Source organism: Macrotis lagotis, chromosome 1, assembly GCF_037893015.1.
Source record: "Macrotis lagotis isolate mMagLag1 chromosome 1, bilby.v1.9.chrom.fasta, whole genome shotgun sequence".
Classification (NCBI taxonomy): Eukaryota; Metazoa; Chordata; class Mammalia; order Peramelemorphia; family Peramelidae; genus Macrotis; species Macrotis lagotis.
In genome coordinates, this window is record NC_133658.1 from 237488613 (window position 1) to 237501411 (window position 12799).

General features: G+C 36.5%; 1 protein-coding gene across 8 annotated transcripts in view; it reads right to left on the reverse strand.

Moving 5' to 3' along the window:
* The window catches only part of CLIP4 (CAP-Gly domain containing linker protein family member 4), a 136479-nt gene that overhangs the window by 74116 nt on the left and 49564 nt on the right, over positions 1–12799 (reverse strand). For all 8 annotated transcript variants that reach the window (XM_074209788.1, XM_074209783.1, XM_074209782.1 and 5 more), the window contains 4 exons: positions 12627–12774; positions 11147–11286; positions 8080–8173; positions 6372–6533 (listed from right to left, as the gene is read on the reverse strand). In XM_074209788.1, coding sequence (XP_074065889.1) covers positions 6372–6533; positions 8080–8173; positions 11147–11286; positions 12627–12759 — 529 coding nt within the window. In that variant the 5' untranslated portion in view covers positions 12760–12774. The remainder of the gene's footprint in view (positions 1–6371; positions 6534–8079; positions 8174–11146; positions 11287–12626; positions 12775–12799) is intronic.

Genomic DNA, 12799 nt, shown 5'->3' on the forward strand with positions numbered 1-12799 from the left:
CCTCTGCCAGAGCGAGCACGTGGAGCCTAGCCCTCTGGGCACACAGGGAGCAGCTTGGTCTTACTGCAGCCCAGAGCCAGAAACAGAAGCAGGTGTAGCCTGTAAGCAGGAGCCCCCAGGGCATGAGCCCATTGAGCTGAGGGAGGGGAGTGAAGAGAGAGAGACTGCCCAGCTCTGTCCTCTGCCCCTGGGGCTCTGACCACATTCAGATCCTGATCCCAGTCTAGGACCCCCAATAGAAAAACAGGGCCCCTCCACCTCGGCCCCGTGGCAGAGGGGGGCGCTTTATGTTCATTCAGAGACCAGGAGGGAGGACAGAGCCACACACACTGAGACCCTTGTGGGAGTGTCCCTCAAGCTCAGGAAGCACCCCCAAACCAGGCCCAGGCTGGGAAAATGAGCAAGCAGAGAAACAAAAGGAAGACTATTGAGAAATATTTTGCAAATGAGCCCAAGAAGGATCAAAATACTCAGTCTGAAGATGAGGAAGCACAAGCTCCTGCATCTAAAGACTCCAAGAAAAACAGAAATTGGGCTCAGGCTATGACAGAGCTCAAAAAAGAGTTTGAAAATCAAATGAGGGAGTTGGAAGAAAAACTGGGAAAAGAAAGGAGAGAGATGCAGGAAAAACATGAAAATGAAGTCAGCAGCTTAGTCAAAGAAATCCAAAAAAATGCTGAAGAAAATAGCATGCTAAAAACCAGCTTAGGTCAAATGGAGAAAACAGTTCAAAAAGTTATTGAGGAGAAGAATGCTTTAAAAAGCAAAATTGGCCAGACAGAAAAAGAGATAAGAAAACTCTCTGAGGAGAACAAATCCTTCAGACAAAGAATAGAATTCAGGGAGATTGATGAACTTACCAGAAATCAGGAATCAATACTTCAAAACCAAAAAAATGAAAAATTAGAAGAAAATGTGAAATATCTCATGGAAAAAACAACTGATATGGAAAACAGACTTAGGAAAGATAATTTAAAAATTATTGGAATACCTGAAAGTCATGATCAGGAAAAGAGCCTTGACATAATTTTCAAAGAATTACTACAGGAAAATTGCCCTGATATTCTAGAAGCAGAGGGCAAAATATAAATGGAGAGAATCCACTGATCCCCCAGAGAAAAAGATGCCAAAAAACCAACCCCCTAGGAATATTATAGCCAAGTTCCAGAACTCCCAAGTCAAAGAGAAAATATTACAAGCAGCCAGAAGGACACAGTTCAAATATCGTGCAGCTGCAGTCAGGATCACACAGGACTTAGCAACAACTACACTGGAAGCTCGTAGGGCTTGGAATACAATATACCGGAAGGCAAAAGAGCTTAGAATGCAACCAAGAATCAACTACCCAGCAAAAATGAATGTCCTCTTCCAAGGAAAAAGATGGACTTTCAATGAACCAGGGGAATTTCAAATGTTCCTTTTGGAATGGCCAGAGCTGAACAGAAGGTTTGATCTTCAGATACAGGACTCGGGTGAAGCATGGAGATTGGAGGAGAGGGGGGAAATATGAGGGACTTAATGATGATGAACTGTATGTATTCCTGCATAGAAAAATGACACTGATAATACTCATATGAACCTTCTCAGTTAATAGAGCAGGTAGAGAGAACTTTTATAGTTGAAGCATAGGAGAAAGCTGAATTCAAAGGTAAAATATGGTGTAAAAACGGAGTCAATAGAAAAAAGGGAAATGGAATGGGAGAAAGAAAAAGGAGAGGGGGAATAGTCCAAGATATTTCACATAATAAGATTTTTTTTTATTACAATGAGCTATTGCAATGATATGGAAAGGGGGAGGCAAGGGGGAATGAGGAAACCTTTGCTCTAATCAGAGATGGCTAGGAGAGGAAACAGCATATATACTCAATGTAGTATAGACAACTGGAGTAAGAAGGAGGGGGAAGCAGGGGGAAGGGGTAGGGATGTGAATAAAGGAGGAGAGGATGGACCATGGGGGGAAAGTGGCCAGATATAACACATTTTCTTTCTTACTTCTTGCAAGGGGCTGGGATTGGAAGGCCTGCCCAGGACTATAGGGCCAGGTGGATTCTGGGCCTAAGGGGTGGTATGGGGGCTCAGGGCTTCTTGGCCCCAGGACCAGGGATCTGTCTGCTGAGCCAGTCAACAACCCTACAGCAGAGTCAGAGTGAAAGGAGAGAGAAAATATAGTACATGGTAATGGAGAAATAAGAAAGGAGGGAGTTGCGATCAGCAATGGCAACATTGGAAAATATGGAAGTAACTTTTGTGATGGGCTTATCATAAAGAATGAGATCCACCCATGACAGAGTTCTTGGTGTTGGAACAAAGACTGAAGCACATTTTTTACTATTATTATTTGGGGGAGGGTGCAGGGCAAGTGGGGCTGGATGGCCTGCCTGGGGCCACATAGCAGGGTGATCTTTGGGTGTCTGGGGCCGGATTTGGACCCAGGTGCTCCTGGCTCAAGGACCAATGCTCTGTCTGCCACCCAGCCACCCCTACTATTATTACTATTTTATTTTATTTTGGGTCTTTTTTTTTCTTCCTTTTGGTTTTTGCAGGGCAGTGGGGATCGGGTGGCTTGCATGTCACATAGCTGGGTGATTGTTGGGTTTACAAGGCTGGATATGGGCTTGCGTGCTCATGGCTCCAGGGCTGGTGCTTCGTCCATTGCACCACCTGGCCATACCTACAATTACTACTATTACTTTTATTTTTAATTTTAATTTTTTTCTCTCCCCTTTACTTTTTTCGCCCAAGCAAGTCTATCTATGTTCCTGGGGGAGGAGGGGTATTTTGTTTACTTGTAAACAAGAATATTTTATTAATGTAAAAAAAACATGTGTACAAAATGAGAATAAAAATAAATTCAAAAAAAAATACCACTATTAGGTTTATATCCCAAAAACATCCAAACAAAGGAAAAAGAACTTATTGGAATAAAAATATTTATAGCAATTCTTTTTGTGGTGGTCAAGAATTGGAAATCGAAGGCATGCCCATCAATTGAGGAATGGCCAAACAAGCTGTGATATATGATTGTAATGGAATATTATTTTGCTATAAGAAATGAAAAGCAGGATGATTCCAGAAAAACCCTTAAAGACATATGTGAATGAGTTGCCACCATGTCACATAATGGAGGATAGATATTTATTTTATCCACCAACAAATATGCTCAATATTCAAAAGGCTGATATACATTATCACATTTTCAAAAAAATCATAAGAATCCCAAATAGTTCATTACATTCATTACACTCTCTCAAAACAAAGCAACCATTAAGCACTTACATGGCAGCTCGATTGAGAGGTGCTGGTGAAGGCTGCTGTGGCATTTATCCAGAAAGATATTGTCTGTGCAAGGAGGGAAAGGTGATAGGCATCTGATGTCCCCCTGTAGGTCAGAGTCCTCCAAGAAGAATCTGATTCAAGTAAAATCCAGGTCAAGAGTCCCTTTTGTTGAGGAGGGACTCTAGGACACAAGTCAATGGGGTTGAACTCAAATGGAAACAGAGGCCACTAAAATGTACCTAAGGATCCTTGGATAGCACATATTGACTTAGTTTTTAAAATCATTATTAATATTATCTATGTTTTGCTGTATTTTTATTTGTTAAAAAGTTCCCGATTACATTTTAATCTGATTTGAGACTGTGCTGGAGAGGGCTGTGGGTCATATACATGTTTAAGGTGTCTGCTATAGTCTACCCTATGCTATTTTTAAATAGAGGAAAAACATCTCAAGTCAAGGGTTCAAGTGTCAAATCTGTATTTAACAACAATCCACCTATCTGATGCTCATTCATCCCTGAGACCCCTTCTGAGTACATTCATCTCTGAGTTCAGGACGACAAATCTCACTGCAAAAGGACTGGCAGATAAGTAGCTCTATCATAGATAGGTGAGCATCTAATTAAGCCTTTTTCCTAAGATACTGAGGACTGAAAGAGCACAAAATATCTGTCTGTGATTGTGTGAAACAACATGTACACAGGTGAATAAAAACAAAATCAATAACTAGTATACTCTTCTTCCTCATTTTCACCTCTTGGATTTATTAAATCAAAAAAAAGGAAAGAGTTCTGGAGAGCATGGGTCATAGCCCACTTCTGATGCTTAAAACTGCTGTGACCTTAGACAAATCACTTACCCTTTATGGGCCTCAGTTATTTCATTTGTAATTTAAGTGCATAGGACCAGATTATTTGAGGACACAAGTCCTACATCTATCTAGAATCCCATAAGCATCACCTTCTCCTACAGGCCTTTCCTGATTCCCTGGATTTTGGGTGTTGCCCTATCAAAAATTACTTTGTATTTCTCTTATGTATATTTTGTACTTAAGTATTGAATCCTCCCAAAAGTTCCTTGAGGATAGGGACAGTTTTCATGCTTGTCTTTGTTCTCCAAGGCACTGGGAACACACTATCCCTATTGAGTTGAGCTGAATCATGCTCTCTCAGGACTGAGTGAAAAGATCATAGGTGATACAGTGGTCAGAGTGCTGAGCCTGGAAGCAGAAGACTTGAGTTCATATCTGGTCTCGGACATTTAATAGTTGGGGGACCCAAGGTAAGTCATTTAATCCATAAAATGGGATTATATTACATTACATTAATAACAGCACCCACCACTTCCCATTATGAAAAATCAAATGAGGTGTCTGTAAAGTATTTAGCACAGTGCCTAGCATACAGAAGGAGCTTAAAGGCTTGTTTCCTTCCTAGTAAGGTATATTTAGACTAGTGAAGAGAAGCTTTGAGAATAGTTATTCCTTTAGACCAGGGTGGGGAATCTTTTTTCTGCCAAGGGCCATTTGGGCCATTTGGGCCATTTTCTGCCAGGGGCCAACATCATTCATGGGACTATATTTGATCAAACATTTAATTAATTCAAAGCTCCTAAAAAGCTCCTTGCCTGGAGTTGCCATGACAGCACCAGATGATTTCAAGGGCTGTGGGCTGAACGTTTCCCCATCACCACTTTAGACCCAAGAAACAGAATTAGGACCAATGAGCAGAAATTACAAAAAAAGGTAGTTTTCAGTTCAATACTAGTAAAATCTTTCTAATAATCAAAGCTGTTCCAAAATCTCATGAGTTAGCTACTCCATGGTAGGGATGTTGTCTATGAGATTTGAAACTTGTGTAACAAGGGGCTTAGATGACCAGCTCAGATCTCAAATGACTAGATGAGATTAGTACAGTACATCACATTATTTTATACAATCCAGACTCAGATCACAACAAAATGAAGCCAAAATAAGCCAGAGCATCAAAGGTCACAAATAAGGAGACTATTTAAAATCAAATCTGCTACACAAGAAAGCAAGGTACAAATTCTACTCTGTTAGTTCCTATTTCCCCTCTCTGCCCTGTGCTACTGAGTAAAGGACAAGGATGTCCTGACTCTGTGGTCAGAAGTCACAGGTTCAAAGGCTACCTCTAGTGATTACTATCTAAGAGCAAATCACTTAAAGTTCCTGGGCTCATTTTCCTTTTCTGTAAAGTGAGAAAGTTGTTATTAATGACCGCAAAGAATCATTTCAGTCTTTAAAGGTCTGTGCTAGGTTTGGAGGAAATAAGGACCAAAAAAACACAATCTCTGCCCTCAGGGAATTCAGTCTCTATCAGGTGAACAACACATGGAAGATAAATGCAAGATAATGAAGGGCAGGGGGTGGCACTGAAAAGTTCCCAGCAGATAGGGTAAAGAAAGGTTGTGTGTGTGGTGGCCCTTAAGCAGGGTAAAGTCAAGGAAGAATTTTAAAATTAACTCTGGTAAAATAAGTCAAATTAGAAAATAAAATAATGTAAGACTTTTAGATTTCCCAATTATTTTCCCTTGAAAAAAAATTACAGCATCATAAACTAGCATAAGATATGTAGCACTAGCATAAAAGATCTAAATTTCCTAAATCTGAATTGCTCTCTATTTTCCTATCATATTGAATTCAGATACTTAAACCTAAACTTTCAAGCACTCTACTAAGTCAGTCATATCACCTATTATATGTATCTTGTCACTTCTGGCTTGGATTTTCCAATCCAACCAAGCCAACAAGCTGGTCATTCCCCAAGAAACTTGTTTATCCCAATGCCTTTTAGAATATAGTATGGTCCAGACAATAAAGAATTGGCCTCAGAGTCAGGAAAACCTGGATCTAAGTCCCATCACTGACAAATAATCCCCATTTGAATTTAGGCAAGTTGCTTCAGTCCTATGAGCCTGAGGCAGCTTAAATTCCACAATGAAATCATGAGTTTAGTTTTAAAAAACCAAGCTACATTGTCTTCCAACTATGAACTTTTAGCACTCTGATCCTTTTCATTCATTGGATGGGATATATAATGTATAATAATTAATGATGTTCTGACATTACCTACCTTTTGGTTTTGATGACTTTAAAATCAAATTTATAAGTTCTGGAACGTCAAAGTAAGCGGCATAATGCAAAGCATTCATGTTTGTCCAGCGACTCCTCAAACTGACATCCGCCCCCAGTTCAATGAGATGAGAGGCAAATTTTACAGCTGTCTCAACATCACCTAAAAAAAATTTCAAATTATTTTTCTCCAGATAAGAAAAACTGTATATTCCACTGATCACTCATCTTTTTTATCCAGATAAAAAAAGCACAAAGCAAAAAGGTTGTTATAAAAATGTATTATTTAAAAGAAAAAACATCTGTCACAACTTATGTATTTTGTCACAAAACAAACTATTCCCAGAGATGGGTAACATAGCATTAATTAAAATAGATCATGTCCTAATGAATATATTTGAATGATTCAAGAAAAAAGTGCTATTAAAACTATAAGTTGATGCTTTTTTGCTATCTGTAGAAAATTTCTGATATATACAAATTTGATAAGAATGCTGTTTATATCTTTAATTAAGCCATTAAGAAAATCTTAAACAAAAAAACTATAAGTTGAAACTCACTATAAAATAAAGAACGAAAGAATAAATTTCAGATTCTTAATAGCCTACTTACTAAAACTTGTTCATTTCAAAATGATGCCCTCAAAACTGTTCATCAATTTTTATTCCCTTCTACAAGTCAAAAAAAAGGTAAACACACACTAATTAGAGCCCCTTAAGGAAATATGACAACAATCTTTGGGCAGTTATGAGTGACACAATACTCTCTCAAATCTCTATTATTCACTTTAATCAAGATTAAGACCAAGATAAAAGAAAAATTCATAAATTGACTTTGGAATACTATTTCTGTACACTTGAATATACATTGCTTGATATTATGGGAGCTCATTTCAAGTAAAACAATGAAACAATACTGAAAACCTGATTTAAGCAGGTGATTGAATTACTTACTGCATTTCAATGATTTGTCTTATAAGTTTCAAGCTAAGTACAGAGAGAGGGAGAGAACAGATATTTGTACCAAACAAGGAAGCAAACTACAGTTTGAAAATTTGAAAGCAAAATTATCTGGCAGAAGACAGAAAGGCAGAATTTATCTTTAAATAATCAGGATCACTTTGAACTTGGGTCTACTTCATCAGGAATTCCCTACATTCACAGAATTCTTTTCCTCCATTATCAATTATGGTTTATATCTCAGATCACTTCCCCTGTTCTTTTGTTGTTATTTTTGTTTTTTGCAAGGCAATGGAGTTAAGTGACTTGCCCAATGTCACAGAGCTGGGTAATTATTAAGTGTCTGAGGCCAGATTTGAACTGAAGTCCTCCTGACTCCGGATCCAGGGTTCTATCCACTGCGCCACCTAGCTGCCTCCCACTGAGCCACCTAGCTGCCCCTCAGATCACTTCAACAAAGACAGTGTTTCACTTTTAAGATTATATGACAACATATTTTACTTAGAGCCAGTAAAGTTCAGAAAAATGTGGTACCGGGGTGGCTAGGTGGCGCAGTGGATAGAGCACTGGGCCTGGAGTCAGGAGTACCTGAGTTCAAACCCGGCCTCAGACACTTAATAATTACCTAGCTGTGTGGCCTTGCGCAAGCCACTTAACCCCTTCTGCCCTGCAAAAACCTAAAAAAAAAAAAAAGTGGTACCACCAAAGTTCTAAAAAGGTAACAAGCTAACAACTCTGCCATCTACTTACCAATACCATGAGCTCCAGATTTGCAGGTATAATGAAGGAGAGTCATATCAGTTAATCCATCTCTATCATTTACATTACATCCTCTCTTGATAATCTATAACCAATCAGAATGTAAGAGAATATAAGTAGTGTTATTATTACATATAACTTTTAAATGAATGTAAAACTAGAGGAATCAAACAGATTTGTTCAAGGATACAGCTAGCCCAACATTACATGCTCCCACAGAACTGATTTACTTTTCAAATGACTTTCCAGTCTATCTCATGAAACAATCTTTATTGTGATATATTATCACCAGAAAACTTACATTAGAAAATAGTAATAGTGAGTAAACTCTTATTTCCAGTGTGTGCAATATTAGCAAAAACTATGAGGCCACTCTGCCCAACCTGCCAGGCATTTTATAACCAAGTCAACAAGCACTAATTAAGTGCCTACTATATACCAACCATTGCACTATTAGCTGGGGACACAAAGAAAGGCAAAAGTCAGTCCTTTCTCTCCAAAAGGTCACAGGCCAGTGGAGAGGACAGACACCAGGGAGACCAGGAAAGGATTCTCACAGATATTGAATTTTAGCTAGACCAGAAGGAGATCAGACAATCCAAGAGACAAAGATGAGGAGAGAAAATTTTAGGGATGAGAGATAAGCAGTGAAAATTCAGTCAGTTTCACATATTCTAGAATATATAGAAGGGAGTAAGGTATAAGACAGGAAAATAGGAGAGAAAGCAAGTTATAAAGGGTTTTTTGTTTATTTCTTTGTTGTATAATGAAGCAGTTTAAAGACAAGCAAATAAGGAAGCCACTGGAACTTATTTATTGACAATTACTTGAAACAATATTAGATCCAGGAAATACCTACTTCCATCAGATAATAGAAAACTAAAGAAAAGAAGATACAATCTGAGATGACACTAAATTCAAGCCTCTCTCTTTAGGAAAATATTTTTTTTAATAATACACTTTAAATCACAGTGCTCAAAAAAGAACCTACAACAGAACAAACCCCATTCTAATGAGTTCTATAGAACACACAAGCATTTTTGGTTATAGTAGAATAACAACCTGCCATAAGGGTTATTATTTATATACAATTCCTTTAACTATAATAATCAGTCACCGGTACTGTGAGATATGCATACAGACACAGAAACCATTTTGTTATGCAGAATCCTTTCTTGAAATGATTCTCCTCATAATCAGATTTTACACAAAGAAACTATATTTTCACAAAGCAGCTTCCTCTGCTCACTCATGCTCATCATCATTGTCTAATCTTCCCATTCTTAGCAAAAGTCATTGTACTGCAGAGGACGTTATTTCTATAATACAGAATGTTTCTGTACTTATATGTTTCTCACAGATGTGTTAGAAAAATAATAAAGTCATTTCCTGAGATAGTATGTGAAATCTAGAAAGATCAATGACAAAATAATCGACTATTATGGAATGAGAAAATTTTGTTCAATTCAATTTTGGCAATTATTTAAGTGTGCTTAATTTATATCTCTAAGTTAGAGAGAAGTTAATTCATAAATCTAAAATTATAAATTCCATTTCTTAAATCTTATCTTCTTACCATCTTTTTTCCTTTCTCTCCTTGTACAATTTGTGCCTCTGACAGCACATTTTTAATGAATGTTTGGGAAATGACATACTAACAAAACTGCCCTAAAGAGAGATTTAGTGAGGAAGAAAAATTACGTGATCAAAAAAAAAATTGCCTACATCTGTGGTCCTACTTGTGCTCTACTTTGTGCATACCCAAACATTCAAATGGATCTGTTATCACATCAGTTCAGAAATTTCTTTCAATTATGCAAGGTCTAATCCATCTATATTTGTCTATCCTAAGTGATTCTGGTCCCACCCTAGGTTCTGGAGGTCTTTTTCACTTTCTCCCACCATCATGAAGGTACCAATGAAACACTCTGAGATTCTGTAATATACTATAGTATACTTACACCCATCATACATCTATTACTTTGCCCTTAAAAAGGTCACCTAAAATTAATTATTATTTAGAGATTGTGGCATTACATTATTTTCAATAAGACAACAATGTTTTTGTTTTCTTTCTGTAGAAAGGAGCCTTAAAGTACAAAAGATTTCTCAACTATTACTCAACTTGCTCTTTTTTTGCCTATCCAATTCTGGGTACTACTTTTATAGTTGCCTATTCAAAGTATATTAATAAGAATAATTCAAAAGACTGTCCATCTTCTATTCACTTATAGGAATACAGATTGTGAAATGAAGTCCAATTTCTTCATTTTATAGTTGAGATCAAGTTTCAGCCAAGAAAAGTGAAATGACTTCTTCAAGGTCACACAACTACTAAGCACCTAGATCAGGATTCAAATCCAACTCCTCTAAATACAAACTGTCATAATTTCATTGACTTTAATATGGTGCCTCTTCATCTATTTGGTTTTTCCTTTGTGATCTATTATGTCCATCTCTGTAGAGATGTCATGGCTTTCAATTATTTAGGTCTTGATACAATATTATCAGCAAATGGTAATGTGCTCAGGACAAAGGTTTCATCATGAAATCATCAGCCTACTTGTAATGTCTCTCTGTATTAGTACATATGCTAAACAATGGAAATAGTCTATAACTAGGACCATACTGAAAGAAATTTAATAATTATTAAATTTAGAAAATGTTAGAAATCGATCACACTTGCAGTTTTGTTGGCTAGATTCAAGAACTCAGATTCACTTCTGTATCATGATAAGGCAAAGGAGTAAGACTGTTGTAAAGGAACTTATAAATACAAAATATAAATAAAAACATCAGGGTTAAAAGTGAATCTCTTATATAAGAAGTATTTATTAAATGCCTACTATGTTTAGAGCACTGTTAAAAGAATAAGCTACTGTCCCCTGACTAAAAAGAGATAACAATTTAGTATGATTATTATCTTTCCTTTCCCAAATTTCATCTTATAAGACCTAAAATAGTATACCATTTATTAAGTAAACCTAATTCTGATAATACTAATAAAAACCCCTAAAATTTGGTTATTATATTTTAAGAATAATTATATTCTCCTTACCTCATTCCCAATAATGTCAATGTTCTGTTGGACTTGAGGAACCCATTGTCTTAAAATGGCAAATAATTCAGATACTGATGTTTTAGGATCAAAAAGGATCTCTTGGCAAGATGCATCATTGGGATCAAAAAAAGAAAACTCTATTTAAAATAAGAAAATATTATTTTAAAAGATAAACAACAAAGAAATTAATCTCTTTGATACTCATTACAATAAGATTTATAGATTTCAGAGCTAGAAGGAAGATCCATCAGAATTCTCTTAGTCTAATCCCAACTTTACAAAGAGGAAATGAAGACCCAAAAAGATTATGCAACTTGCCCAAGCTAGTATGGGGCAGAGTTCAGATGGGAATCTACGTCTCCCAACCCTAAATCTAATCTTCCGGAAATAACACCTGGATTCTTCCAACTCTAAAATGCTATGATTCCAAGCTACAAATTGCTAATGATATCAACCTGTATTTTTTCAAGACACATGTGACTTTAATAATTCCAAGGTTAAAAAGTACAATATATTTACAATGGAAAACTTAGATATCAGTTGAGACAAGTTGCTAAGATAAATATGAATAAATGCTTATTTGTCTGTTCATGATGATGAAGACTCAGATCTCCTGAAAAAGAACCTAAATTATATATGAAATGTTTAGTAAATTTAGGAAATTTGAACATTCTACCAAATTCATCTTTTTTTTTTGTTTCTTTTGCAAGGCAATGGGGTTAAGTGGCTTGTCCAAGGCCACACAGCTAGGTAATTATTAAGTGTCTGAGGCCGGATTTGAACTCAGGTACTCCTGACTCCAGGGCCGGTGCTCTATCCACTGTGCCACCTAGCAGCCCCCTAACCTATTATTTTATGAAATAATATTCCATCTTTAATGTTCTATAATGTCAGAATTCTGGCGTTTGTGTCATTTTCTAAATTGTAAATTCAGGAAGTTTGCTATTATTGCCTAAAAATACATACACATATATTTGAAATTTTATTTTTTTCTAATTACAGTTTTCAGTATTGATTTTTTTGTAAGCTTTTGAATTGCACATTTTTTTGTTTCCCTTCCTTCCCTCCTCTCTCCCTATGACAGCAAGTACTATCATGTTTAACACATTTTCAACCAAGTTATGCTGTGAAAGAAGAATCAAAAGGGGAAAAAAACTATGAGAAAGAAAAACCACAAATCAATGTTAAAAAGATGTTCTGATCAACATTCAGACTCCAAAGTTTTCCCTCTAGAAAGATGGCATTTTCTATCACAAGTCTAAAATATAAGTGAAATACAAGTAGTGACAAGAAATAAAGCAATCAGGATGGGAATGTAGAAGTTGAAAGTCACCTATAATAAAAACAGAAGTTTATGGTATTTGTGCAAGATACTATTCATGGTTTTAGAATGACTATGCAAAAACCTAAATAAAAGTGGACATGAAACAATCAATTTGCTGGATTATAGAAAAGTTAAAACTGCTACACAACATACCACAGTCTGAAGGCATTGGTGCTGCAGAAACCGAAAAGATAACTGGTGTATCAGAACCTGAAAATAAAAATGGGTATCTTCCAATCAAAGAATTTCCTTCTGAGGGAAGATCTGGAAGGTCTTCTATGGTCATCCTCTAGAAAGCCACCTTTAAGACAAAACAAAACAAAACA